Source organism: Taudactylus pleione, unplaced genomic scaffold (genome assembly GCF_031769625.1).
Source record: "Taudactylus pleione unplaced genomic scaffold, aTauple2 ptg000596l, whole genome shotgun sequence".
Taxonomy (NCBI): domain Eukaryota; kingdom Metazoa; phylum Chordata; class Amphibia; order Anura; family Myobatrachidae; genus Taudactylus; species Taudactylus pleione.
The window spans coordinates 109,918-136,598 of NW_028284998.1; the positions used below are offsets into that span (position 1 = coordinate 109,918).

The 26,681-nt window shown below is 49.8% G+C and overlaps 1 protein-coding gene across 1 annotated transcript; it reads left to right on the plus strand.

The window, feature by feature from the left end:
- Positions 1-1,018: 1,018 nt before the first annotated feature.
- Positions 1,019-25,673, plus strand: LOC148480788 (long-chain-fatty-acid--CoA ligase ACSBG2-like). Its single transcript, XM_088453857.1, has 14 exons — positions 1,019-1,075; positions 3,878-3,926; positions 4,020-4,996; positions 6,230-6,480; positions 8,724-8,812; positions 11,155-11,275; positions 11,787-11,867; positions 11,943-12,092; positions 13,071-13,235; positions 13,523-13,692; positions 14,097-14,330; positions 22,606-22,752; positions 23,173-23,390; positions 25,530-25,673. The coding sequence occupies exons 2-14, from the start codon at positions 3,886-3,888 to the stop codon at positions 25,601-25,603; spliced, it is 2,718 nt and encodes a 905-aa protein (XP_088309983.1). The 5' UTR covers positions 1,019-1,075; positions 3,878-3,885; the 3' UTR covers positions 25,604-25,673.
- The last annotated feature ends 1,008 nt before the right edge of the window (positions 25,674-26,681 follow it).

Below are 26,681 nucleotides of genomic sequence, written 5' to 3' on the forward strand. Positions count from 1 at the left end.
ACGCTGCAGGTCTCATTACACGCAGAGAGCTCTCATGCCGCAGACGCTGCAGGTCTCATTACATGCAGAGAGCTCTCATGCCGCAGATGCTGCAGGTCTCATTACACGCAGAGAGCTCTCATGCCGCAGACACTGCAGGTCTCATTACACGCAGAGAGCTCTCATGCTGCAGACGCTGCAGGTCTCATTACACGCAGAGAGCTCTCATGCTGCAGACGTGGCAGGTCTCATTACACGCAGAGAGCTCTCATGCTGCAGACACTGCAGTTCTCATTACAGGCAGAGAGCTCTCATGCTGCAGACACTGCGGGTCTCATTACAGGCAGAGAGCTCTCATGCCGCAGACACTGCAGGTCTCATTACACGCAGAGCGCTCTCATGCTGCAGACACTGCAGGTCTCATTACAGGCAGAGAGCTCTCATGCCGCAGACACTGCAGGTCTCATTACACGCAGAGAGCTCTCATGCTGCAGATACTGCAGTCTCATTACAGGCAGAGAGCTCTCATGCTGCAGACACTGCAGGTCTCATTACACGCAGAGAGCTCTCATGCTGCATATGGAATTGCAATGGCAAATTTATGCACGCTCATGAAACAGCGTTCATACAGACACGCCTACGTTCTATCAGCCACTCCCCTGTCACTTACCCCAAACGCTGTCCGACGCCGCCTGCACACCAGGGAGGGCTGATACCAGCAGGTGCGTTTATGGTAACGTGGTCACAGCAGCGCGGGACGCAGAATCAGCCCCTGGCGGAAAGAGCTACATGAATGTGAGATGAGCCAATATTGAATAATTGGGACAAAAAATATGAAAACAGGGACTGTCACTGGAAAGTAGGGACGTTTGGGACTATACTCACAGGTGACCCTATAATGAGGCAGCAGACTAAGGAGGGTGTATGGGAAATGTTATATTTCCTGCCTGATGCACAGATCTGCACTAGCACCACAAGTCCCTATGATCCCTACAAGAGGGTGGAGTCTTTTCCTTTTAAAAGTCATGTGGAAGGTGGCCCTGCCCATGGGCGGGGTTACAGGCTCTGCAGCTGAATCTGGGTAACCTGCACACAGGTGAGCTCCTTATGTCTACCTGCAGGTGTATGGCCTGATGGAGAAACCTGGACAGGTTACATAGCAGCTATCTCATATTAATGATACGTTTCCACTCTACTCTATGCAAAGCATGACCCAGTATCATATAATATACCATATGGTTGCAGATACTAGTATATATATATATATCTTCTTACCTGATATACTGCATGAGCCAGTATGCTATAACTCTGTGTTTCTATATATTGTATGATCGCTGTGGTAGTAGCCAGGTACAGAGCTAAATGTCCCATCACACACAGGCATTTCTGTGCAGTACTCATTACAGACATTTATAATACCTTATACACTGTATGGCTGCAAATACCTTATATACGGCATGACGTGTTTGTATGTATGTATGTATGTATGTATGTATGTGTATGTATGCATTATTTGGTATAACTTATTGATGAAGTGTTGTGATTACATATCTTTATTTGTGGTCTGATTGCTGTCCCAGCAGGGTGTGTAAGTGTAAGTGCAGTTTTCTTGTGTGTTTTTGATTTATCTAGTGAGGTTTGTAAATACCCTGTTACACTACTGTATGATGATAACCTGATGTGATTTTCAGGCCAGTGCTCAATGATTCTTTTTCTTATATACTGCGTGACTGAGAGGCCAGTGATTATGAGATAGAAGCTGGGAGATGGCGGGGGGGCCGGGTGCTGTGTTACATGTGTCTGTATGTATGTAGTATGAGATAGAAGCTGGGAGATGGAGGTGGGGCCGGGCGCTGTGTTACATGTGTCTGTATGTATGTAGTATTAGTTGGAGGGGGGGCCGGGTGCTGTGTTACACGTGTGTGTGTGTGTATGTATGTAGTATGAGATAGAAGCTGGGAGATGGCGGGGGGGGGCAGGCGCTGTTACATATGTATGTAGTATGAGATAGAAGCTGTTAGATGGCGGTGGGGCCGGGCGCTGTGTTACATCTGTCTGTCTGTATGTATGTAGTATGAGATGGCGGGGGGGGCGGGCGCTGTGTTACACGTGTGTGTGTGTGTGTGTGTGTATGTAGTATGAGAAAGAAGCTGGGAGATGGCGGGGGGGCCGGGCGCTGTTACACATGTATGTAGTATGAGATAGAAGTTTGGAGATGGCGGGGGGGGCCGGGTGCTGTGTTACATGTGTCTGTATGTATGAGATAGAAGCTGGGAGATGGCGGGGGGGGCCAGGCGCTGTTACACATGTATGTAGTATGAGATAGAAGCTGTTAGATGGCGGTGGGGCCGGGCGCTGTGTTACATGTGTCTGTATGTATGTAGTATGAGATGGCGGGGGGGCCGGGCATTGTGTTACACGTGTGTGTGTGTGTGTGTGTGTGTGTAGTATGAGATAGAAGCTGGGAGATGGCGGGGGGGGCTGGGTGCTGTGTTACATGTGTCTGTGTGTGTGTAGTATGAGATAGAAGCTGGGAGATGGCGGGGGGGCTGGGTGCTGTGTTACATGTGTCTGTATGTATGTAGTATGAGATAGAAGCTGGGAGATGGCGGGGGGCCGGGTGCTGTGTTACATGTGTCTGTATGTATGTAGTATGAGAAGCTGGGAGATGGCGGGGGGGCCGGGTGCTGTGTTACACGTGTGTGTATGTAGTATGAGATAGAAGCTGGGAGATGGCGGGGGGGCCGGGCGCTGTGTTACGTGTGTGTGTCTGTCTGTAGTATGAGATAGAAGCTGGGAGATGGAGGGGGGGGCCGGGCTGTGTTACACGTTTCGGGGGTGCGGGGCGCTGTGTTACACATCTATGTACTAATGAGACAATCTGTTTCCTGATCGGTTACTGCGATGTGGAGCTCTTCTCCCCTCTCTGGTAGCTTCTGGGGTGTACTGGGAAATCCGGCCTGTGTCTGTGTGTCTGCTGCTGACATACGATGGGAAATAGATGTTAGTGCGCTTGTTATTAAATAACCAGCTGGTCTAGTCCACTGCTATCTATATGCTTTATCTAGATTGTAACATGGTAGGACAGTGGTTAGTATTGCTGTATCAGCACTCACTCCTGTGTTAATTTACAACTAGGGACCTATCTGTGTGGGGTTTGTATGTTCAACCAGCGATTGTGTAGGTTTCCTTTGGGTTACTTACAAAATTGACCTGTGTATATATGAATATGTATGTGTGGGAATGGGTATGTAATGCCGGCTGATGGGGTGCCTCCTGTCACAATACCGACAGCAGCATCCCGATGGTTGGTATCCCGACAGGGGTCGGGTAAATATGCTTACCCTCCTCCCCCCCACCCCATCCTAACCCCCTCCTTCTTATAGCCTAACCCAACCCTCCCCCTTCGTCCCTAAACCTATCCCTCCCCCCTTAGTCCCTAACCTAACACCCCCTCCCCTCCCAGTGGTGCCTAACCCTAATCTCCTCCCCCTTCCAAAACAGAACCCTATCCCCGCCGCAGCGCTCCATAATCTTCCATTATAAAGATCAGTAGAACAGAGGACAAATGTTATGTTGTATTAGGGACATATGTAGAAGGTACAATGGGGCAATTAGTCAGGTTACAGGGACGATTGGGGCTCATTCATACACATACGGTACTAACCTGTACACACAGATTGTGTCTCATTGCTGATGTGTGTATTAAATCAACCTATCAGTAGTGTATAAATATTCTGCCTAAACTGATTCCTCACCATTAACTGTGAATAGTTTATTATATGTAATAACACTACGGCACTGTACAAGCAGGAGGAGGAATTGTATAGGAATCTGCTTAAGAAAGCTAATAACTGTAATAATGTATCCGATAACTCCAGGTTCTGTCTCTCTACAGTGGGGGAAATGCCGTCACCGGACTCCGTTGAAGGCGACTCTACAGAAAGGTAACCTTGCTGATGTAGTGTAGCAGAAGGGCCGGTGTGTCCTGTAGGCTGTGATGTAGGAGGACATTGGGTTAATCTTCTGTTTAAATGCAGCTTTGTGGAAATCTCGGAGTATGAAGGAGTCGCTCAAGAGAAGGACAAGCCACCTCCTCAGAGTGACCAGGAGTATGAGTGCCAGGATCCCATACATGTCCAGGAATTACCACAGGAAGGAAAACCACCACCTGAAGATGTCCAAACACCAGATGGTGAAGCAGAAACTCTAGTTTCCAACCTTGGGGAAGTAAATGATGATCCTAAGAAAGTCACAAGCTGGACGGGCCAACAGGAACAATGTGACCGTGAAGAACACCGAAAATACCAGGAGACCAAAGCTAAATGTCAACCTGACGAGCATGAAATCACAAAGGAGACCCAAGAAGTGTATGAGAATCCTGAGGAGACCTGTGAAACAGACCAAAAGGAGGAACCTGAAAGATGTCCTAACCATCAACAAGAGGGCATGGAGAAGACCCAAACAATGTATGAGGAACATGAGAATACTGAGGTGGCCACATGTGAGCGAGACCAAGAAGAGGACTCCGAAGAACATAATGGTGCTCAGGATTCCCAAACAGAAAGAGAACTTCACCAGCAAGAAGACTGCAGCAGCGAGACCCAAACAGTGTCTGGGGAACAGAAAAGTATTGAAGAAACATGTGAAGGAGATCAAAAGGCAGAACCTGCAGCACATCCAGTAGCCCCATCTAAGAGACAACCTGACCAACTACACGAGGACAAAGAAGGAAGCAGAGACTCTTTGTATAACAAAGACAATCCTCGGGAAGTCTCATATGGGGAGGAACATGCACCAGAAGAGAACGTGGAGGTTTACCAAGAAGCTACAGAGAAACCGGAAGAAACACAATATGAGCAGGAAACTGATACATGGCGAAATGTCATTTATAATGCGAGCACTGTACCGTGTTCCATGCCCAGACCTGATGGTAACCAGGAAGAAGAAGAGGAGCAGTCTGGGGAGGAGAAACAAACACCACATGAGTATGAGGAGCCATCAAGGCTGATGGAGTGTAAGTTGCACCTTATTTTATTTTATTCATTTTGTTAAATGACTTTCAACCTACTGTAAATGGGAAAATTCATGAAGTTCCTTGCCCCAGCCCTATCCCTGGTGTAGAAGTTCCATCTGAAATCAGGCGCAATAAGACGTATGCACAACGCCCACTATTTCGTGCATACACCCTCACTGATCTCCACTTACTGTATGTGCAGACTCTGGGCCTGATTCAGACCCGCTCGCGAGCGCTGAGCGCTCGCAAGCGGGTCAATGGTGCCCTAGTGCACATGCACACGACGGAGGGAGCTCCGTCATGTGCATGCGCGAGACTCGGGGAGCGACTGGGAAGCTGGGAACTTGGGCTCCTCCGATGTATGGCGGTTACTCGGCCCCCCCCCCCCCGATGCATGGCGGTTACTCGGGCCCCCCCCCCCCGATGCATGGCGGTTACTCGGGCCCCCCCCCCCCCGATGCATGGCGGTTACTCGGGCCCCCCCCTCCGATGCATGGCGGTTGCTCGGGCCCCCCCCCTCCGATGTATGGCGGTTGCTCAGTAGTTGTTTTATCATAAATGAAAAGAAAAGTAGCGGTTTAGTCTGACATTTTGAGCTTCCTCACACTGATTGGCTGAGTCGGTGACTATTTCTGTGTTTTCTGTTCTATGTATAATCTCTATATTTATATAATGAGCCCCGAATGGTCGTGTGTGATGAATAATGAGTGACTGTATTATACTTCTATCTGATTATCTCCAGTGGCGTATCTATAGTGGGTGCAGGGTGTGTGGAGCTCATGAGCCCCAGAATGAGAGGGCCCCACGCCGCACACCCTCCATCCAGACCACATGCCCCCCCCCTACAGCCGGCGCCATCTTCCATGCGTTGCACTCGCTGTACATGCGCCACCTGCTGGAAATATCAGACGGCGGCGCTGGCAGAACGATGGGGGAGGGGAGTGGGGCCCCATGTGCTCCCCCCTCAGGGGTTCATACACCCCTGACTATATAATCACCTGTTACTTTATACACTTTAGTAACAATGAGACGTTGGTGACAGGGATCCGTTTCTGAAGCGTAATGTTACTCCCTACATGTAGTATCCCGTGTGTGCATTATGCGGTGGTGGTGACACTGGGCAGAAGAGCTTACAATCATGTCCTATGATTCCCTCATGTCCACCCCTTGCCAGCAGTATGATGATGCTGAATATTTCTCATTTATTGCCTGTTTGGTGTCTCCCTGGAGTAGCCAGTGTCCGGCCTCTGGCCCCCGCGGAGTCTCTGTGGACTGTAACTGGGGACGGCGCTGTCACACTAAGAATGGAGGAACCTGGACCGGCAGCTGCTTCACCAACCACTGTGCCGCAGCTCTTCTCACATGCAGTGGCTCAGTATGGCCAGAAGATGGCGCTATGTGTGAGGAGAGCGGATGGGTGGGAAGGTGCCACCTACACACAGTACGAGGAGCGGAGCCGAGCAGTAGCCAAAGGACTTCTAAAGGTGACCCCATAACGACCATCTATGAGTGGTACGACGTGTGTGCCTATGAGTACAAGGCAAGGTCATAGTATCATAGTATATTACATCATCGCACATTTATATGGCGTCATCCGCCTCTGGATAATAATAATCATTGCCAGCGCTCATGGCCTAGGTTGTAGTAGTTACATTTATATGCCGTCATCCACCTCAGGATAATAATAATAATCATTGCCAGCGCTCATGGCCTACGTTGTAGTAATTACATTTATATACCGTCATCCGCCTCAGGGTAATAATAATAATCATTGCCAGCGCTCATGGCCTAGGTTGTAGTAGTTACATTTATATGCCGTCATCTGCCTCAGGATAATACTAATAATAATAATCATTGCCAGCGCTCATGGCCTAGGTTGTAGTAGTTACATTTATATACCGTCATCCGCCTCAGGATAATAATAATAATAATAATAATCATTGCCAGCGCTCATGGCCTAGGTTGTAGTAGTTACATTTATATGCCGTCATCTGCCTCAGGATAATACTAATAATAATAATCATTGCCAGCGCTCATGGCCTAGGTTGTAGTAGTTACATTTATATACCGTCATCCGCCTCAGGATAATAATAATCATTGCCAGCGCTCATGGCCTAGGTTGTAGTAGTTACATTTATATACCGTCATCCGCCTCAGGATAATAATAATAATAATAATAATAATCATTGCCAGCGCTCATGGCCTAGGTTGTAGTAGTTACATTTATATACAGTCATCCGCCTCAGGATAATAATAATAATCATTCCCTGCGCTCATGGCCTAGGTTGTAGTAGTTACATTTATATACCGTCATCCGCCTCAGGAGAATAATAATAATAATCATTGCCAGCGCTCATGGCCTAGGTTGTAGTAGTTACATTTATATACCATCATCCGCCTCAGGATAATAATAATCATTCCCAGCGCTCATGGCCTAGGTTGTAGTAGTTACATTTATATGCCGTCATCCGCCTCATGATAATAATAATAATAATAATAATCATTGCCAGCGCTCATGGCCTAGGTTGTAGTAGTTACATTTATATACCGTCATCCGCCTCAGGATAATAATAATAATAATCATTGCCAGCGCTCATGGCCTAGGTTGTAGTAGTTACATTTATATACAGTCATCCGCCTCAGGATAATAATAATAATAATCATTGCCAGCGCTCATGGCCTAGGTTGTAGTAGTTACATTTATATACCGTCATCCACCTCAGGATAATAATAATCATTGCCAGCGCTCATGGCCTAGGTTGTAGTAGTTACACTGAGTAGAAGCTGCCATCTGTGAGATCATGTGGGCGCCATAGCAGGGAAACTCACCATGTGGGGACCACCTGCCATAGTGTCCAGCAGCCCTGGTCTTTGGTGTACCAATGGCCTCCATTGGTGACTACACTGCAGTCAGTGGGGCGACTCCACGCGCTGTCTCACCCGCTACTGACCAATACTTTCCCCACCAGCCACCAATCAGACCCGTCCAAATGACAAAATCCAACGGTCAGAATGAGAGTGTGACCCCTCCGGGATGTAGATGAAGAACACAGCGGGGAATGAGGGTGGGTGCAGATATTTTTTTATATAAACTTTCCACGCTGTCTGTGGTGTTTATTTTACAGGTGAACTACAAGTGCCAGAATGCTTCGACAGCCATAGGTGTGCTGGTGCTTGTAGTTCTAAAAGCGATGGCATACCTAAACACTATGGGCACGATGGAGCTTGCTGGGAACTGCCGGGCCCTATTTAGCATACCTGCCGTTTCCCCGTTCTTACGGCAGGTGATGGGCGCGGGCGCGGGCGCTGGCTATGTTTTGGGGAGGGTCGCACATTTTTTTTTTGTTCATTTATTTTTCTAATTTTATATCACTGCAAAGATCATTCTCCTCTAATATTCCCCCCTGAGCAGGGTATTTGCAATATGACAGGAGTATCTGCAGCTTACAGCACCTCCCCCGCGCCGCCTTTCCAGGCGCTAGGAGCCGTCACTGGAGATATATAGGGGCTGATTCTGAGCACCGTGTTATAATGTATTTACCCCCCTCCCTGCAGTGCTGCATGGTGCTACCCAGGTGCTCAGTTACTCCCAGCTCCCAGTCAGCCCCATAGAGAGGTGTTCAGCTTTATACTGCGCAGAATGCAGAACGCGCGGCTACAGGGCCCGTTTAGTAGAAGCGTGATTCCCGGGTGTCATGGCTGTCTCTCGTCTCTTCCTGTCTTACAGTTGGGCTTGGAACGGTTTCATGCAGTTCTGATCATTGGATTTAACTCTCCCGAGTGGTTCATGGCAGAGATTGGCGCAATCCTTGCTGGGTAAGGGCACTGCTGGTGGGCATCATGTAACCAGGGGGTGGTGGCACTGCTGGGACAAGAGAAGATTATACCAGTCACAACTATTTTTCTTTCCTGAGACAGATTATAGGGACTGCTTCAGTACAGATGGTAATAGCGATTACGCACTCAGTCTCACTGCGATCATATGCTAATGTCTGCCATCACTATGCCATATGCAGCACAACATAAGGACGCCCACCTTACCTTACACACATCCATAATACTTAGCAAGACTGAGACACCATCAGTAACATGGAGTACCATCACATCCTCACACACACTTACACAGGCTCTGACCTTACTCAGGAATTACTAACCTCATCACACACAGTGATTACACAAGACTGAGAGACCATCAGTAACATGGAGTACCATCACAGCCTCACACACACTTACACAGGCTCTGACCTTACTCAGGAATTACTAACCTCATCACACGCAGTGATTACACAAGACTGAGACACCATCAGTAACATGGAGTACCATCACATCCTCACACACACTTACACAGGCTCTGACCTTACTCAGGAATTACTAACCTCATCACACACAGTGATTACACAAGACTGAGAGACCATCAGTAACATGGAGTACCATCACATCCTCACACACACTTACACAGGCTCTGACCTTACTCAGGAATTACTAACCTCATCATACACAGTGATTACACAAGACTGAGAGACCATCAGTAACATGGAGTACCATCACAGCCTCACACACACTTACACAGGCTCTGACCTTACTCAGGAATTACTAACCTCATCACACACAGTGATTACACAAGACTGAGAGACCATCAGTAACATGGAGTACCATCACATCCTCACACACACTTACACAGGCTCTGACCTTACTCAGGAATTACTAACCTCATCACACACAGTGATTACACAAGACTGAGAGACCATCAGTAACATGGAGTACCATCACATCCTCACACACACTTACACAGGCTCTGACCTTACTCAGGAATTACTAACCTCATCACACACAGTGATTACACAAGACTGAGAGACCATCAGTAACATGGAGTACCATCACAGCCTCACACACACTTACACAGGCTCTGACCTTACTCAGGAATTACTAACCTCATCACACACAGTGATTACACAAGACTGAGAAACCATCAGTAACATGGAGTACCATCACATCCTCACACACACTTACACAGGCTCTGACCTTACTCAGGAATTACTAACCTCATCACACGCAGTGATTACACAAGACTGAGAGACCATCAGTAACATGGAGTACCATCACATCCTCACACACACTTACACAGGCTCTGACCTTACTCAGGAATTACTAACCTCATCACACACAGTGATTACACAAGACTGAGAGACCATCAGTAACATGGAGTACCATCACATCCTCACACACACTTACACAGGCTCTGACCTTACTCAGGAATTACTAACCTCATCACACACAGTGATTACACAAGACTGAGAGACCATCAGTAACATGGAGTACCATCACATCCTCACACACACTTACACAGGCTCTGACCTTACTCAGGAATTACTAACCTCATCACACACAGTGATTACACAAGACTGAGAGACCATCAGTAACATGGAGTACCATCACATCCTCACACACACTTACACAGGCTCTGACCTTACTCAGGAATTACTAACCTCATCACACACAGTGATTACACAAGACTGAGAGACCATCAGTAACATGGAGTACCATCACATCCTCACACACACTTACACAGGCTCTGACCTTACTCAGGAATTACTAACTTCAGCGAACGCTATGAGACCTTAGGCTGCGTAAGGCATCGCAGTGGATAATTTATGCACGCCCCTGCAACACTGTTCATATGCACTGGCGCTTGCGTTTCCCCGACACCACCGCCCCCCCAAACACCACCCCCAAATGGCACTTTGCCAGTTACTCTGCGATGGGTCTGTGTAGTCACTGCCATTGCGGTCCCGATCACAGCGGAGTGTAGGCACACTGCATGCGCAGAACACAAAAATCGGGTGACTGAATGCGTAATCGCAGTTGCGATCGCTGCTGAATCAGGCCCTTGGTTAGTACATTGCAGCAGCTGAGATCTCTATTATTGAGCACTACATACAGCACATGGGGAAAGCGTTTACGTCCACCGATAAATGGTGACAGAATACAAGGAAAGGTGTAAACGCAATAAAAACCGTATAGAATGGTAGCGGACATTAATAAGCAGCCACAATAACGTACAATCCTGGGAAGGAATCTGCTGGTAGAACCCCGATTGTACATGTAACCATACGGAGAGCCGGATCTACCTCTAATCCCCATGGTCTTCCCTGTTTCAGGGGTTTGGCTGTCGGGGTCGATCCGTTCAGCACTGGCTCATTTTGCCTTAAGGTAGCGCTAGAGTGTCAGGCTCAGATAATTGTGGTACAAGGCCTCTACCAACTGAGGAAGATCCTGCAGGTAAGAGGGACATGGGGGAAGTGGGGTTGGGGGTTATAGGGGGTTAGCGGGAAGGGTAGGGGGTTTGTGGTTAGTGAGAAGAGGTGATAGATTTTCGCATGTTCTGTAGGTAAATCTGTGTCTTCCTCTCCTGACTACTTCTCTGCAGCTTGTGTATTGCGGGGTCTTCTGTAATAAGGGGAAGGGGCTGGTGCAGAGGTTCTCAGCAAATGGCGCTGCCTATGAGGGTTGGGGAATATCCGGCGCGATGATACAGTATTAGATCAGGAGTCTGGGAGAATAGAATTATCACATTATGCTGGATGCACAAGTGGTCTAGTAATTGCCCCCTGCCCCTTCCCATCCCCCCTCCGCTCTCCAACATTAGCAAATTGCCCCTAGAGAGTGAATGAGAGGGTCACTGCCCATGTATCCTGCCCTGGCCTCCTCTGCTAATACTAGGAGGGGGCTGGTGATCCCTGTATTATATCCCTCTACCCTATGTAGGACTGTTACTGTATACATTCTATAGGTACGGGAGAGGCTGCCCCAACTGAAGGCAATCATACAATGGGCTGGACGTGGGGAGGACCCCTTCCCTGGTACTTACACGGTAAGTGTCTCTGTGTACCCACAGTCTGTCCGGCATTGTCTGTAGCCGCTCACTGACCGGAGACCTTTGTTTCAGTGGGGTCAGTTAATGGATCTGAGTTCGGAGGTGGACGAGTCCTATCTGGATGAGGTGATGGAGAGCCAGAGGCCCAACCAGTGCTGTGCAGTGATGTATCCCAGTGGGGGCGCCGGAGAGCCGAGAGGAGTGATGCTCAGTCATGACAATGTGAGGATCGCTGTAACCTGCCCCCATGTGTTTCCCCCTATGTCACCTCTCACCCCGGGCTGTAACCTGCCCCCATGTGTTTCTCCCTCTCTCACATTTCACCCCGGGCTGTAACCTGCCCCCATGTGTTTCTCCCTCTGTCACCTCTCACCCCGGGCTGTAACCTGCCCCCATGTGTTTCCCCCTCTGTCACCTCTCACCCCGGGCTGTAAGCGCCGCACAATATATGGAGGATAATAAACGTATAAAGGCCACGTTACACCCGGCTTAGTATACAGATGTGTCCACATACAATACACTTATCCCCAAATCAGGCAAAAAAGCTCCGTGTGCCGCGCCATGAAAAATGCAACTAAGCCGCGCCATGCTTTTTTTCCCCCTGAATTTACTCAAGGCACCTCTGTTTAGCACTGCTAATATGGTAACAGCACTTTGCACGTGCGTACCCTGTGCACCACTGGTGGACCTGCGCGCTACGGCTGTGCGCAAGACTCTAATCTGAGAGCGAGGCAAGAGACCGATATGACTGAGCCGCGCAACGCAGCATCATCAAAAGTTACACGGCCACGATTGTGAGAAAAGTGCAAATCCTAAGACCCCAATACACTACTAGTCTGTAGGTGTGCGGCTGTGGTGCGAACGACGTAAATGTAGTAAATTGCTAATATCCGTGGCGTCTAAGTCGCACCAAGCATCTCGCACCGTATAGTAAATGAGGACGCACCAAGCATCTCGCACCGTATAGTAAATGAGGACACATCTGTAAGTTAGGGGCGACCATAAGAAATGGTGGAAAGAATATTGAGCGAGACAACAATCACAGGATGAAAATAAACCCCTGTCTGATGATATAAAGACACTGCTGAGAAACATAAGTGGTAGAGCATGAAGGCAGACCACCTGGTAGAAGAGACGTTTATGTAGAAGACAATGGAGGGAGACCTCAGTGACCTCTCTCTCCCGTATCTCTCTCCCCAGGTCACCTGGACATCTGGGGCTATTGGAGCGATGCTGGGCCTGGGGCCAGCGGAGGTTGTTGTCAGCTATTTGCCCCTCTGTCACATGTCCGTCCAGCTGTTTGACCTCTGGCTGCCCCTTTGCTGTGGGGGTACCACATATTTTGCAGAGCCTGATGCCCAGAAGGTGAGAAGCAGGAGCATGGAGACCGTAGTTACTAATGTATGGAGGAAGCTGAATGAGACTGATAGATCTTCCATTAACCGGTTCCCCCTCTGTGTGATAGTGAATGGAGTTTGCAGCAGCTGTGGGGCTACAGGGCATGCTGGGATGTGTAGTGCCATAGGTTGCCTACCCCTGGTGTGCAGATGGTAACTCCCACCGATGTACCGCTCTGCGTGTGGATGTATGTTGCAGACACATAACACCGTACCCTAGTTCTTATGTTCAGTGACCCCCATGTCTGTCCCCAGGGGTCTCTGCTGTCCACACTACAAGCTGTCCGGCCCACTCGCTTCCTGGGGTTTCCTGGGTTTTGGGAGAAGGTGAGCGACCGGTGGATGATGCTGGAAAATGAAGCCACGTTTCTACAGAGGAAGGTCCTGGGCTGGGCCAGAGAAAAGGGTCTGCTGTCCTGCAGGAGGTGGGTGCGGATGGGCTCCATCACAAGACGCTACCACATCTCCTCCCTATGATGCAGAACGCCAAGCTCATGCCTTAGTCCATGTACATCTCCCATGGTGCTGGCTCTACCTGACAATGGGGAGCGATGAAGCCGGAGAGGCTTTGCTGGGTCACATTGTTGCGTAGGGTCATCAGCCGCACATGCGCTCAGAACGTCGTCCTATCACTGGCAGAGTGAGGTTGCGGGTTGGCAGAGTGGGGCTGCGGGTTGGCAGGAAGAAAACTCTTGCGGAGGATTGGGGGGTCGCCTAGGTTACTATGGAAGCGCTGGCGGATTGCGGTGGCCCATCGTTATATATTGTTTGTTGCCCTCTCACCGCAGTGTCACGGTTCTCACAGTGCTCTCCCATCTTTCCCTTCTAGGCCCAGCAGTGCCCTGTGGGGTTTCGCCCTCGCTGACCGCCTGGTCTTCCGGCCGGCTCGGCTGGCCTTGGGACTGGACCGCTGCACCCACTGCTATGTGGGAATTGCACCTGTCAGTCTGGACGTGGTGGAGTATTTTGGGAGTCTGGGCATTGAGCTGCTGGAACTGTATGGGATGAATGAGAGCAGCGGTGTGTACAGCCTGGCACTGCCCGTGTCTGGGAGGAGAGGGAGGTAAGTCACTGCTTGGCATCACAATTAGAGGGTGTGTGGGGAAACCTCTTACACAGGGGGGAGAAATGGAGGTGGGGTCCCCCCTAATCTCAGGGGATGGGTCACAGTGGGACTGTAGTGAAGGTGAACTTAGAACCTGACTGGAATGCAGCCGACTCTCATGGTTATAATTTACCAATGATTCTGAATGGGCATTGTCTGGTGGCATTCGCTCGTGGGAGAAGCACCCTGAGCATTGCCGGCTATACAGCGCTTCCCAGGACTTGTGGGGAGAGAGAAAACAAGTAGCGCTCCCGCGGACCCTACTGACAGGAGATAAGACCAGCAAATTATCATGGGCGGATACCCCGGTCTTAGATCCACAGCGCCAGGCTTATTATCTAAGCTATCAGCCCCCCCGGGTCTGTCATGGGCAGGAATGGTTTGTTCTCATTTCTCTGCTTTTTGGCTTTGAAGTTCTTTTGATATGTTTGTTAACTTTTTATTTTTACTAAAGATTAATTTACATGTACAGTACCAGCGCTGCTTTGTTGCTTTGGTCCTATGGAAGGCCATCGATGGTCACCATTGGTGGGTTAGCCATCGATGGTCACCATTGGTGGTTTATCTCAATGGTATGAAACTATCAATGGGTTTACCCACCAAAGATCATCCCTGCTCTATTACTCACTGGGGAGTGGACCAATCATTGGTGGGGGCGACGCTTTACAGCGGTAGATTTTGTCTCCTGCGGCCAGGGAGAAAAAAAATAAATGTGGCGGGGCTCTGTGCTATCGTTGGCGTAGAACCATTAGATCGTAGCCATTGATGGCCAATAGATTAGTAGTTAATCATCGATGGTTGATGGCCATCCCTACTTTGTCTTATTTTTCACCACGAGTCCTGGAAAGGACTGCGCACTGGTCCCTGTATAGCTACCTGGGAAGGAACGCATCATACAACAACCGGATTCTGAATTCCACATAATGGCAGCTTTGGACCTCTCCACTGTGCACAGATCAGTTGTTTCCAGTAATGGCCATCACACCGTGAGATCATCCAGATTGGGTACAGGATCCAGGTGATCGGGATGCCAGCAGTGAGAATACCGACAACTACATCCCGACAGTCAGAATTCCAACGTTATCAGGTAAGTATCCCTACCCTAACCCTCTCTTTAGTGCCTAACCCTCTCTTTAGTGCCTAACCCCTAACCCTCTCTTTAGTGCCTAACCCCTAACCCTCTCTTTAGTGCCTAACCCCTAACCCTCTCTTTAGTGCCTAACCCCTAACCCTCTCTTTAGTGCCTAACCCCTAACCCTCTCTTTAGTGCCTAACCCTCCCGCTAATACTTACCATCGGGATGCCGGCGGTTGGGATTCGAAGTAACTAGATTCCGATCATCCTATAGCACTGATCAGGAATATTCTCAACTACTTCTCTTCTTAACTGGCATCTGCACCAGCATGGGCAATGTTCTAGAATTACCTGTCTCCATGTAATTGTCAATAAAAGCCTCTGACACTTATGTAATGTTACCTCAGTATACCATAGTAACATCTGACACTTATGTCATGCTGTAATGTTACCTCAGTATACCATAGTAACATCTGACACTTATGTCATGCTGTAATGTTACCTCAGTATACCATAGTAACATCTGACACTTATGTCATGCTGTAATGTTACCTCAGTATACCATAGTAACATCTGACACTTATGTCATGCTGTAATGTTACCTCAGTATACCATAGTAACATCTGACACTTATGTCATGCTGTAATGTTACTGCAGTATACCATAGTAACATCTGACACTTATGTCATGCTGTAACGTTACCTCAGTATACCATAGTAACATCTGACACTTATGTCATGCTGTAATGTTACCTCAGTATACCATAGTAACATCTGACACTTATGTCCTGCTGTAATGTTACTTCAGTATACCATAGTAACATCTGACACTTATGTCATGCTGTAATATTACCTCAAAGAAATGAAAATGAACCGCGCTGAGTGTCACTATTAGTGAGAATATACTTGTCAATAAAAATTAATGAATATTATACATAATATAACATTTGCATGAATACTAACACAAATGTGATTAATTGCGGCTTGGTTGAAATAATCAACATAGTTTATTTATATAAAACATTTGATAAAAGACATTTTAAAGAAAAATAAGAAGAAATTCCATATTCTCAATATATGAGTCTTTCAGATGCAGGTTGTGTTAAAAACACCAATTAGGTATTTCTATAGATAAAATCCTTCAGCAATACAAGATGAAATAAGAGTCTCCAATTAGATATGAAATGATTGAGTGTATTGTCATTGATGAGAAATGGAATCCGGATTAATGTCCAGCTCTGATATCAATAGCGCAATCAGTAGAGGAGAACGCCAAACGCATTTTGATGTGGAATCACCCACACCTTCGTCAGTGGCTGTATCCTCTTAGTGAAAAATGGTGTCCTTATATACCCATAATTGGATGAGGATAGAAAACATCATTGTTCAGCACCTCCAGTTCATCACAAAGCTGAGTACAGTTTCAGCCCTTCATGACCTAGTAACAACCAACGTTGGTTGTTACTAGGTCATGAAGGGCTGAAACTGTACTCAGCTAAGAGGATTTTTCCTGTAATGTTACCTCATTTTTCACTAAGAGGATACTGCCACTGACGAAGGTGTGGGTGATTCCACATCAAAACTCGTTTGGCGTTCTCCTCTACTGATTGTGCTCCAATGTGGACATATTATCATCCTTTCCAGACCGGCATCTATAGCTACTATCCAGCGGACTCTCACCCTTTGGAACCACGCCGACTGCAGCATTTGCTCCACTCTCAGGACGTGATGATCCAACAGAGGCTGGTAATTATACTCAGAGCTGGACATTAATCCGGATTCCATTTCTCATCAATGACAATACACTCAATCATTTCATATCTAATTGGAGACTCTTATTTCATCTTGTATTGCTGAAGGATTTTATCTATAGAAATACCCAATTGGTGTTTTTAACACAACCTGCATCTGAAAGACTCATATATTGAGGATATGGAATTTATTCTTATTTTTCTTTAAAATGTCTTTTATCAAATGTTTTATATAAATAAACGATCTTGATTATTTCAACCAAGCCGCAATTAATCACATTTGTGTTAGTATTCATGCAAATGTTATATTATGTATAATAATCATTAATTTTTATTGACAAGTATATTCTCACTAATAGTGACACTCAGCGCTGTTCATTTTCATTTCTTTGCACTATCTATCTCTATAGGAGGCTGACTACCTCCTTCTGAACCAGCAGCGTAGTGACAGCGCCGTACTGATTTACCATTTTTTTGTAATGTTACCTCAGTATACCATAGTAACATCTGACACTTATGTCATGCTGTAATGTTACCTCAGTATACCATAGTAACATCTGACACTTATGTCCTGCTGTAATGTTATCTCAGTATACCATAGTAACATCTGACAAATAGGTCTAATAACACTGAAGCAGCAAACTTTGTGAAAAACAATATTATTGCTGCTCTAACTCTACATCCAAGATGGCTGAAATGATGTTTCGTCGCATAACAGGCGCCTATTACATAATCCCCAGAATCTGCTCCAACAACAGAGCATATATAAATATAAATCATGGAGGCGGCATTAAAAGCTAAGTGATGATGGATGTAATAAAGCTGCAGCTCTGGACGGGATAAAGTCTGCGCTCATGTCCAGCATCCGTGTGACCAGGAAGAAGGATGCGGTCGCAGATGATTATCTAAAACCATAAATGTTTCTCACTGGTGAACAGGTTCAGCCTTCCGCAAATGGGCATAATGGTGACGGATCCGGGATATAAAGGTACCAGAGTTCTTAGGGTGCTGCATAGCCACAAACAGGTCAAATCCGACCCCTGTTCATCGACTAAAGCGCCTACAATGAACACATGAGCGTCAGAACTGCACCATGGAGCAATGGAAGAAGGTGGTCTGGTCTGAGTCCCGGTTTCTCTTATATCATGTGGGACTGACAGGTGCGTGTGCGTCACTTACCTGGGGAAGAGATGGCACCAGGGTGCACTATGGGAAGCATGCAGAGGGAGTGTGATGCTCTGTGCAATGTTCTGCTGGGAAACCATGGGTCCTGGCATTCATGTGGCACGTGCCACCTACCTAACCATTGCTGCAGACCAAGTACCCCCCTTCATGGCAGCTGTATATATCCCTGATGGCAGTGGCCTCTATCTGCAGTGTGGCAGTCAGGCACATAAACCTGCTAACACTGCTCTGGAATAGTCTGAGGAACATGACATCGAGCTTAAGGTGTTGACTTGGCCTCCAAAATCCCCAGATCTCCATCCGATGGAGAATCTGTGGGATGTGCTGGAGAAACGCGGCCGAGCCACAGAGGCCGCACCTCACACCTTATAGGACGTAAAGGGAGATTGGTCTTAAGAGCAAATCCACTTTCCATATCTGTACATCCAGAGATCATCTTACCAACTTATTATTTCCAGCCAACTAATGAGAAGGAGACATTTCACTCATGGGATGAAGGGGAGGTGTAACCAGCCTTGGAGGGAGAGAAATTGAGAAGTTATACAAAGTAACTGATCTGCTTCTGACATCTCTAAGACCATAATGGACAAATGACAGTTACAGGTAGAAGCTAATGTGCGCAACTTCTCCCCTGTATCTCCCTCCAAAGCCGGATACATCTTCCCTTAATTGAGAGGCTCTCTATTAATTTATCCAGGACTGAGAGGTCTAGAAATATATTTGGAGCAAGACAATGCTATAACCCTTCCAAATGTCAAATCCTAAATGGATCATGCAAGTAATAACTCAGTGGTCATACAGCACCAACCATACTAGCTGCATGAAGGACTATCTCCTGATATCCATCCTTCCATCACATCATCTCCCTTTCTCCATCTTATCCCATCCCCTCCCTCCATACCACCTTTTCCCCACCATACCATTCCCTCCCTTCTCCACCCCCTTCCTCCATAACCTCCCTTCCCTCCATACCACCTCTTCCCCACCATACCATCCCCTCCCTCCATACCACCTCTTCCCCACCATACCATTCTCTCCCTTCTCCACCCACTCGCTCCATAACATCCCCTCCCTCCATACCACCTCCTCCCCACCATACCATTCTCTCCCTTCTCCACCCACTTCCTCCATAACATCCCCTCCCTCCATACCACCTCTTCCCCGCCATACCATCCCCTCCCTCCAAACCACCTCTTCCCCGCCATACCATTCTCTCCCTTCTCCACCCCCTTCCTCCATAACATCCCCTCCCTCCATACCACCTCTTCCCCCACCATACCATTCTCTCCCTTCTCCATCCCCTTTCTCCATAACATCCCCACCATACCATTCCCTCCCTTCTCCACCCCCTTCCTCCATAACCTCCCCTCCCTCCATACCACCTCTTCCCCACCATACCATCCCCTCCTCCATACCACCTCTTCCCCACCATACCATCCCTTCCCTCCATACCACCTCTTCCCCACCATACCATCCCCTCCCTCCATACCACCTCTTCCCCACCATACCATTCTCTCTTTTCCACCCCCTTCCTCCATAACATCCACTCCCTCCATACCACCTCTTCCCCACCATACCATTCCTCCATTCTCCATCCCCTCCCTCCATACCACCTCTTCCCCCAACATGCCATTCCCTCCCTTCTCCACCCCTTCCTCCATACCACCTCTTCCCCCACCATACCATTCCCTCCCTTCTCCACCCCTTCCTCCATGCCACCTCTTCCCCCACCATACCATTCCCTCCCTTCTCCACCCCGTTCCTCCATAACATCCCCTCCCTCCATAACCATCCATCCCTCCCTCCTAATATTCCTCCCTCCAATTCCCTCCCTTCCCTACCATCCATTCCCTCTCTCCCTCCATACATCCATCCTACCCCTCGCTCCTGACATTCCTCCCTCTATCCACCCCTCCCTCCATTCCCTTTCTTCCTCTCCCCATACCACCTCTTCCCCACCATTCTCTCCCTTCTCCACCCCCTTCCTCCATAACATCCCCTCCCTCCATACCACCTCTTCCCCACCATACCATTCCCTGCCTTCTCCACCCTCTTCCTCCGTAACAATCCCCTCCCTCCATACCACCTCTTCCCCACCATACCATTCCCTCCCTTCTCCACCCCCTTCCTCCATAACATCCCCTCCTTCCATACCACCTCTTCCCCACCATACCATTCTCTCCCTTCTCCACCCCCTTCCTCCATAACATCCCCTCCCTCCATACCACCTCTTCCCCACCATACCATCCCCTCCCTACATCACATAATCTCCCTTTCTCCATCATATCCCATCCCCTCCCTCCCTACCACCTCTTCCCCACCATACCATCCTTCTCCTCCCCCTTCCTCCATAACCTCCCCTCCCTCCATACCACCTCCCACCATACCATTCACTCCCTTCTCCACCCCTTCTCTTCCTCCATAACATCCACTCCATCTCCTACCATCCCCTCCCTCCTAATATTCCTCCCTCCAATCCCCTCCCTTCCCTACCATTCATTCCCTCTCCCTCCATACATCCATCCTACCCCTCGCTCCTGACATTCCTTCCTCTATCCACCCTCCCTCCATTCCCTCTCTTCCTCTCCCCATCCCCCTCCCCTCCCTTCTTTATCTTCATCCCCTCCCTCCACACCATCCAGTCTCTTCCTTCTCTTCATCCATCCCATGGAACATCAATGGGGGCTCAGCCTTACAGTGTGTGTGGCAGAGCTGGTACAGTATATGGGGGCATGGCCATAAAGCGTGTGTGGCAGAGCTGGTACAGTATATGGGGGCATGGCCTTACAGTGTGTGTGGCAGAGCTGGCACAGTATATGGGGGCACGGCCTTACAGCGTGTGTGGCAGAGGTGGTGCAGTATATGGGGCGCAGCCTTACAGCATGTGTGGCAGAGGTGGTGCAGTATATGGGGCGCAGCCTTACAGCGTGTGTGGCAGAGCTGGTACAGCATATGGGGGCGTGGCCTTACAGCGTGTGTGGCAGAGGTGGTACGGCATATGGGGTGCGGCCTTACAGCGTGTGTGGCAGAGCTGGTACAGTATATGGGGTGGGGGCACGGCCTTACAGTGTGTGTGGCAGAGCTGGTACAGTATATGGGGGCGTGGCCTTACAGCGTGTGTGGCAGAGCTGGTACAGTATATGGGGGCGCGGCCTTACAGCGTGTGGCAGAGCTGGTACAGTATATGGTGGCGGGTCCTTACAGCGTGTGTGGCAGAGCTGGTACAGTATATGGGGTGGGGGCACGGCCTTACAGCATGTGTGGCAGAGCTGGTACAGTATATGGGGGCGCGGCCTTACAGCGTGTGTGGCAGAGGTGGTACGGCATATGGGGCGCGGCCTTGCAGCGTGTGCGGCAGAGGTGGTACGGCATATGGGGGCATGGCCTTACAGCGTGTGCGGCAGAGGTGGTACGGCATATGGGGCGCGGCCTTGCAGCGTGTGCGGCAGAGGTGGTACGGCATATGGGGCGCAGCCTTACAGCGTGTGTGGCAGAGCTGGTACAGCATATGGGGGCGTGGCCTTACAGCGTGTGTGGCAGAGGTGGTACGGCATATGGGGCGCGGCCTTACAGCGTGTGTGGCAGAGCTGGTACAGTATATGGGGTGGGGGCACGGCCTTACAGTGTGTGTGGCAGAGCTGGTACAGTATATGGGGGCGTGGCCTTACAGCGTGTGTGGCAGAGCTGGTACAGTATATGGGGGCGTGGCCTTACAGCGTGTGGCAGAGCTGGTACAGTATATGGTGGCGGGTCCTTACAGCGTGTGTGGCAGAGCTGGTACAGTATATGGGGTGGGGGCACGGCCTTACAGCATGTGTGGCAGAGCTGGTACAGTATATGGGGGCGCGGCCTTACAGCGTGTGTGGCAGAGGTGGTACGGCATATGGGGCGCGGCCTTGCAGCGTGTGCGGCAGAGGTGGTACGGCATATGGGGGCATGGCCTTACAGCGTGTGCGGCAGAGGTGGTACGGCATATGGGGCGCGGCCTTGCAGCGTGTGCGGCAGAGGTGGTACGGCATATGGGGGCGCGGCCTTGCAGCGAGGTGGTACGGCATTTGGATACCTCTCCCGGTAATTTGGGTGATAATGGGGTCTATGCATGTAAAACATGAACTGGCTACCGTATAATATCACTATATATTGCATTACATCGATGTGATATATAGTAATGTTCTGACGCCTGTTAAGCAGCGTCCTCTGTAACCTGCCCCTCTGCGATCCCAGGAATCGGTGCGAAGACCGACCTATCGGGAGCACAATGTGTCGTCTTCCCACTGCGCATGTGCCGGCCTCTGAGACGTCACGTCACACCTGCTGCAAAGGACGCTGGTCTATAGTGGATGGAGCCAGGGCTGGGCAGAGAGCAGGGAAGTACGTCATCATTTATTTATTTCGCAGCACAGATTACGCCATCTTGAATGACGGTTTCAGATATATCTATTATAGTATAAACTGCTGAATATTCATTCATGTAACATACATGTACCTGCATTCTCCGTGGCTAGTGTATAAACATACAGTACACGCCTCTGTATTGTGGTGCGGGGCTCCTGTGTACAGGACACGCCTCTGTATTGTGGTGCGGGGCTCCTGTGTACAGGACACGCCTCTGTATTGTGGTGCGGGGCTCCTGTGTACAGGACACGCCTCTGTATTGTGGTGCGGGGCTCCTGTGTACAGGACACGCCTCTGTATTGTGGTGCGGGGCTCCTGTGTACAGGACACGCCTCTGTATTGTGGTGCGGGGCTGTTGCTGCAATAAGTGATGGATCATTTTCTGCCTGTCTCTAGCTCTGTACTGGAAGTGACTGGGAGTAGGATTCGTGGGTCCCCATCACATGTGCAGGAGGGGGCAGCTCTGTGCCTCTGGGGGCATCACATATTTATGGGGTACATCGGCATGGAGCAGGCAACCAGGGACGTCTTGGATGAAGATGGCTGGTTCATCACTGGTGTCCTGGGGAGACGAGAAGAGGACGGCTTCCTTCATATTGGGGAGAGAGATCGAGGTAAGAGGTTGGGGGTACTCTGTCGTGCTCGGGCACTACCTCATAGGAAGATGCTGGGGTGATGGGCAGAAGGGAGCTCTTGTTGCTGAAAAAGTGAAGATGTGGCTAATGCTGGGAGTTGTCAGGTGAGTGACCACAGGTGACTGGCTGTTAGATGTCGGGGGTGAGGCGATTACAGGTCACTGGCTATTAGATGTCGGGGGTGGGGCGATTACAGGTGACTGGCTGTTAGATGTCGGGGTGAGGCGATTACAGGTCATCTGCTGTTAGCTGTCGGGGTGGGGCGATTACAAGTCACTGGCTGTTAGATGTCGGGGGTGAGGCGATTACAGGTCACTGGCTGTTAGATGTCGGGGGTGGGGCGATTACAGGTGACTGGCTGTTAGATGTCGGGGGTGAGGCGATTACAGGTCACTGGCTGTTAGATGTCGGGGGTGGGGCGGTTAAGGGTCACTGGCTGTTAGATGTCAGGGGTGGGGCGGTTAAGGGTCACTGGCTGTTAGATGTCAGGGGTGGGGCGATTACGGGTCACCTGCTGTTAGCTGTCGGGGGTGGGGCGATTACAGGTGACTGGCTGTTGGATGTCGGGGGTGGGGCGATTACAGGTGACTGGCTGTTAGATGTCGGGGGTGAGGCGATTACAGGTCACTGGCTATTAGATGTCGGGGGTGGGGCGATTACAGGTGACTGGCTGTTAGATGTCGGGGTGAGGCGATTACAGGTCATCTGCTGTTAGCTGTCGGGGTGGGGCGATTACAAGTCACTGGCTGTTAGATGTCGGGGGTGAGGCGATTACAGGTCACTGGCTGTTAGATGTCGGGGGTGGGGCGATTACAGGTGACTGGCTGTTAGATGTCGGGGGTGAGGCGATTACAGGTCACTGGCTGTTAGATGTCGGGGGTGGGGCGGTTAAGGGTCACTGGCTGTTAGATGTCAGGGGTGGGGCGGTTAAGGGTCACTGGCTGTTAGATGTCAGGGGTGGGGCGATTACGGGTCACCTGCTGTTAGCTGTCGGGGGTGGGGCGATTACAGGTGACTGGCTGTTGGATGTCGGGGGTGGGGCGATTACAGGTGACTGGCTGTTAGATGTCGGGGGTGAGGCGATTACAGGTCACTGGCTGTTAGATGTCCGGGGGTGGGGCAATTACAGGTCACTGGCTGTTGGATGTCGGGGGTGAGGCGATTACAGGTCACTGGCTGTTAGATGTCAGGGGTGGGGCGGTTAAGGGTCACTGGCTGTTAGATGTCGGGGGTGGGGCGGTTAAGGGTCACTGGCTGTTAGATGTCGGGGGTGGGGCGATTACGGGTCACCTGCTGTTAGCTGTCGGGGGTGGGGCGATTACGGGTCACCTGCTGTTAGCTGTCGGGGGTGGGGCGATTACAGGTGACTGGCTGTTAGATGTCGGGGGTGAGGCGATTACAGGTCACCTGCTGATAGCTGTCGGGGGTGGGGCGATTACAGGTCACTGGCTGTTGGATGTCGGGGGTGGGGCGATTACAGGTGACTGGCTGTTGGATGTCGGGGGTGGGGCGATTACGGGTGACTGGCTGTTGGATGTCCGGGGGTGGGGCGGTTAAGGGTCACTGGCTGTTAGATGTCGGGGGTGGGGCGGTTAAGGGTCACTGGCTGTTAGATGCCGGGGGTGGGGCGGTTAAGGGTCACTGGCTGTTAGATGTCGGGGGTGGGGCGGTTACAGGAGGGTAGATGTTGGGGGAGGGTGCATGATATTGTTACGGTTACTGGTATTAGATGTTGGGGTGATATCTTTCAGGGGCGAGTGAACACTTGGATCAGATGTTGGGGTGATCTGTCGATGGGGCTATATTTAGGTGCCTGTAAAGGATATGATGTCCTCGGTGCGGTCTCTTACTCGGAGCGTATAGGGGCTTATTATGAGTCAGATGCATAGTGGCTGTGTTGGCGTGATGCGTCATCCTTCTCCCCGTGCCTGGGCTGGGGGCAGCACCAAGGGGATTATCTTATTCTTTATGCAGCTTCCTTAGGGGATGGAGAGTTTCCCATAATGCCCCAGAGGCTGCAGTCTGTGTACCTGCCCTCCCCATGCACCTATAGACTAGTATATACGTGGTGGTGCTTCTCTGTATGGTACCTGGATCAGTAATTACGTGTCCCCGCAGGGTCTCGCCCAGGATGGAAGGTGGAGATGAGGACGAGTGAGGAGAATGTGGGGGCTCTCTATATGGAGATCTGAGGCCTCTCCCTCCGCTCTGCCATATTAATGTCTGATACTGAAACTTTTCCAATAAATCTTTTTTTCTAGAGCCTGGTGTCTGTGTTACTGTTACAGCAGCTCTGCCCCACGTGTGAGTCTTATTATCACTGAGCCCCAAGTCAGACAAGATATAAACTGCACAGTAATTAAATGGCAACTTCCAGGATTAGTGGGTGATGGTGATTAATTTGAGAGAGACATTTTCTCCCACTAGATGGCCGCATTGTATTAATGTGAGATAGGGCTCTATTTATTAACATTATATTGACTAAAATAAAGTGATAAAAGCGGTTTTGTGTTGTCACACCCTTATCACATTATATTAGTATCACCTGTAGTTATTACAGGGCAATTGGAGTAATTCGTAAAATTCTACTCCAACCCCTAATTATCACTTATTGTTAGTAATCAGATCACATTTCCCATAACTGTAATGGGAAATGTGATCTGACCAAAGTTACTAAAAATAAAATGTGAAAAAATATCGGGGAAAGCCCTGTGATAATAACGTCACCCGGAGGTGGCGTTATCCAGGGTCTCCCCCGGTTACCGGGCTCCTGCCCTGCTCCAACGGAGAGATCAGAGCCGGTGCCAGTGATCAGTTGTGTGGTCTAAACAGACCACGCGCCGGTCACTGCTACACACACACAGACCACGCGCCGGTCACTGCTACACACACACAGACCACGCGCCGGTCACTGCTACACACACACACACACAGACCACGCGCCGGTCACTGCTACACACACACACACACAGACCACGCGCCGGTCACTGCTACACACACACACACACACACACACACAGACCACGCGCCGGTCACTGCTACACACACACACACACACACAGACCACGCGCCGGTCACTGCTACACACACACACACACACACACACACAGACCACGCGCCGGTCACTGCTACACACACACACACACACACACACACAGACCACGCGCCGGTCACTGCTACACACACACACACACACACAGACCACGCGCCGGTCACTGCTACACACACACACACACACAGACCACGTGCCGGTCACTGCTACACACACAC

Bases quoted from the DNA above. Each gene is read 5' to 3' on its own strand.
- LOC148480788 (XM_088453857.1), top strand. From the start codon at position 3,886: ATGCCGTCACCGGACTCCGTTGAAGGCGACTCTACAGAAAG. The intron at 12,093-13,070 runs GTGAGGATCGCT...CTCTCTCCCCAG, and splicing joins TGATGCTCAGTCATGACAAT to GTCACCTGGACATCTGGGGC. The intron at 22,753-23,172 runs GTACGTCATCAT...GCCTGTCTCTAG, and splicing joins GCTGGGCAGAGAGCAGGGAA to CTCTGTACTGGAAGTGACTG.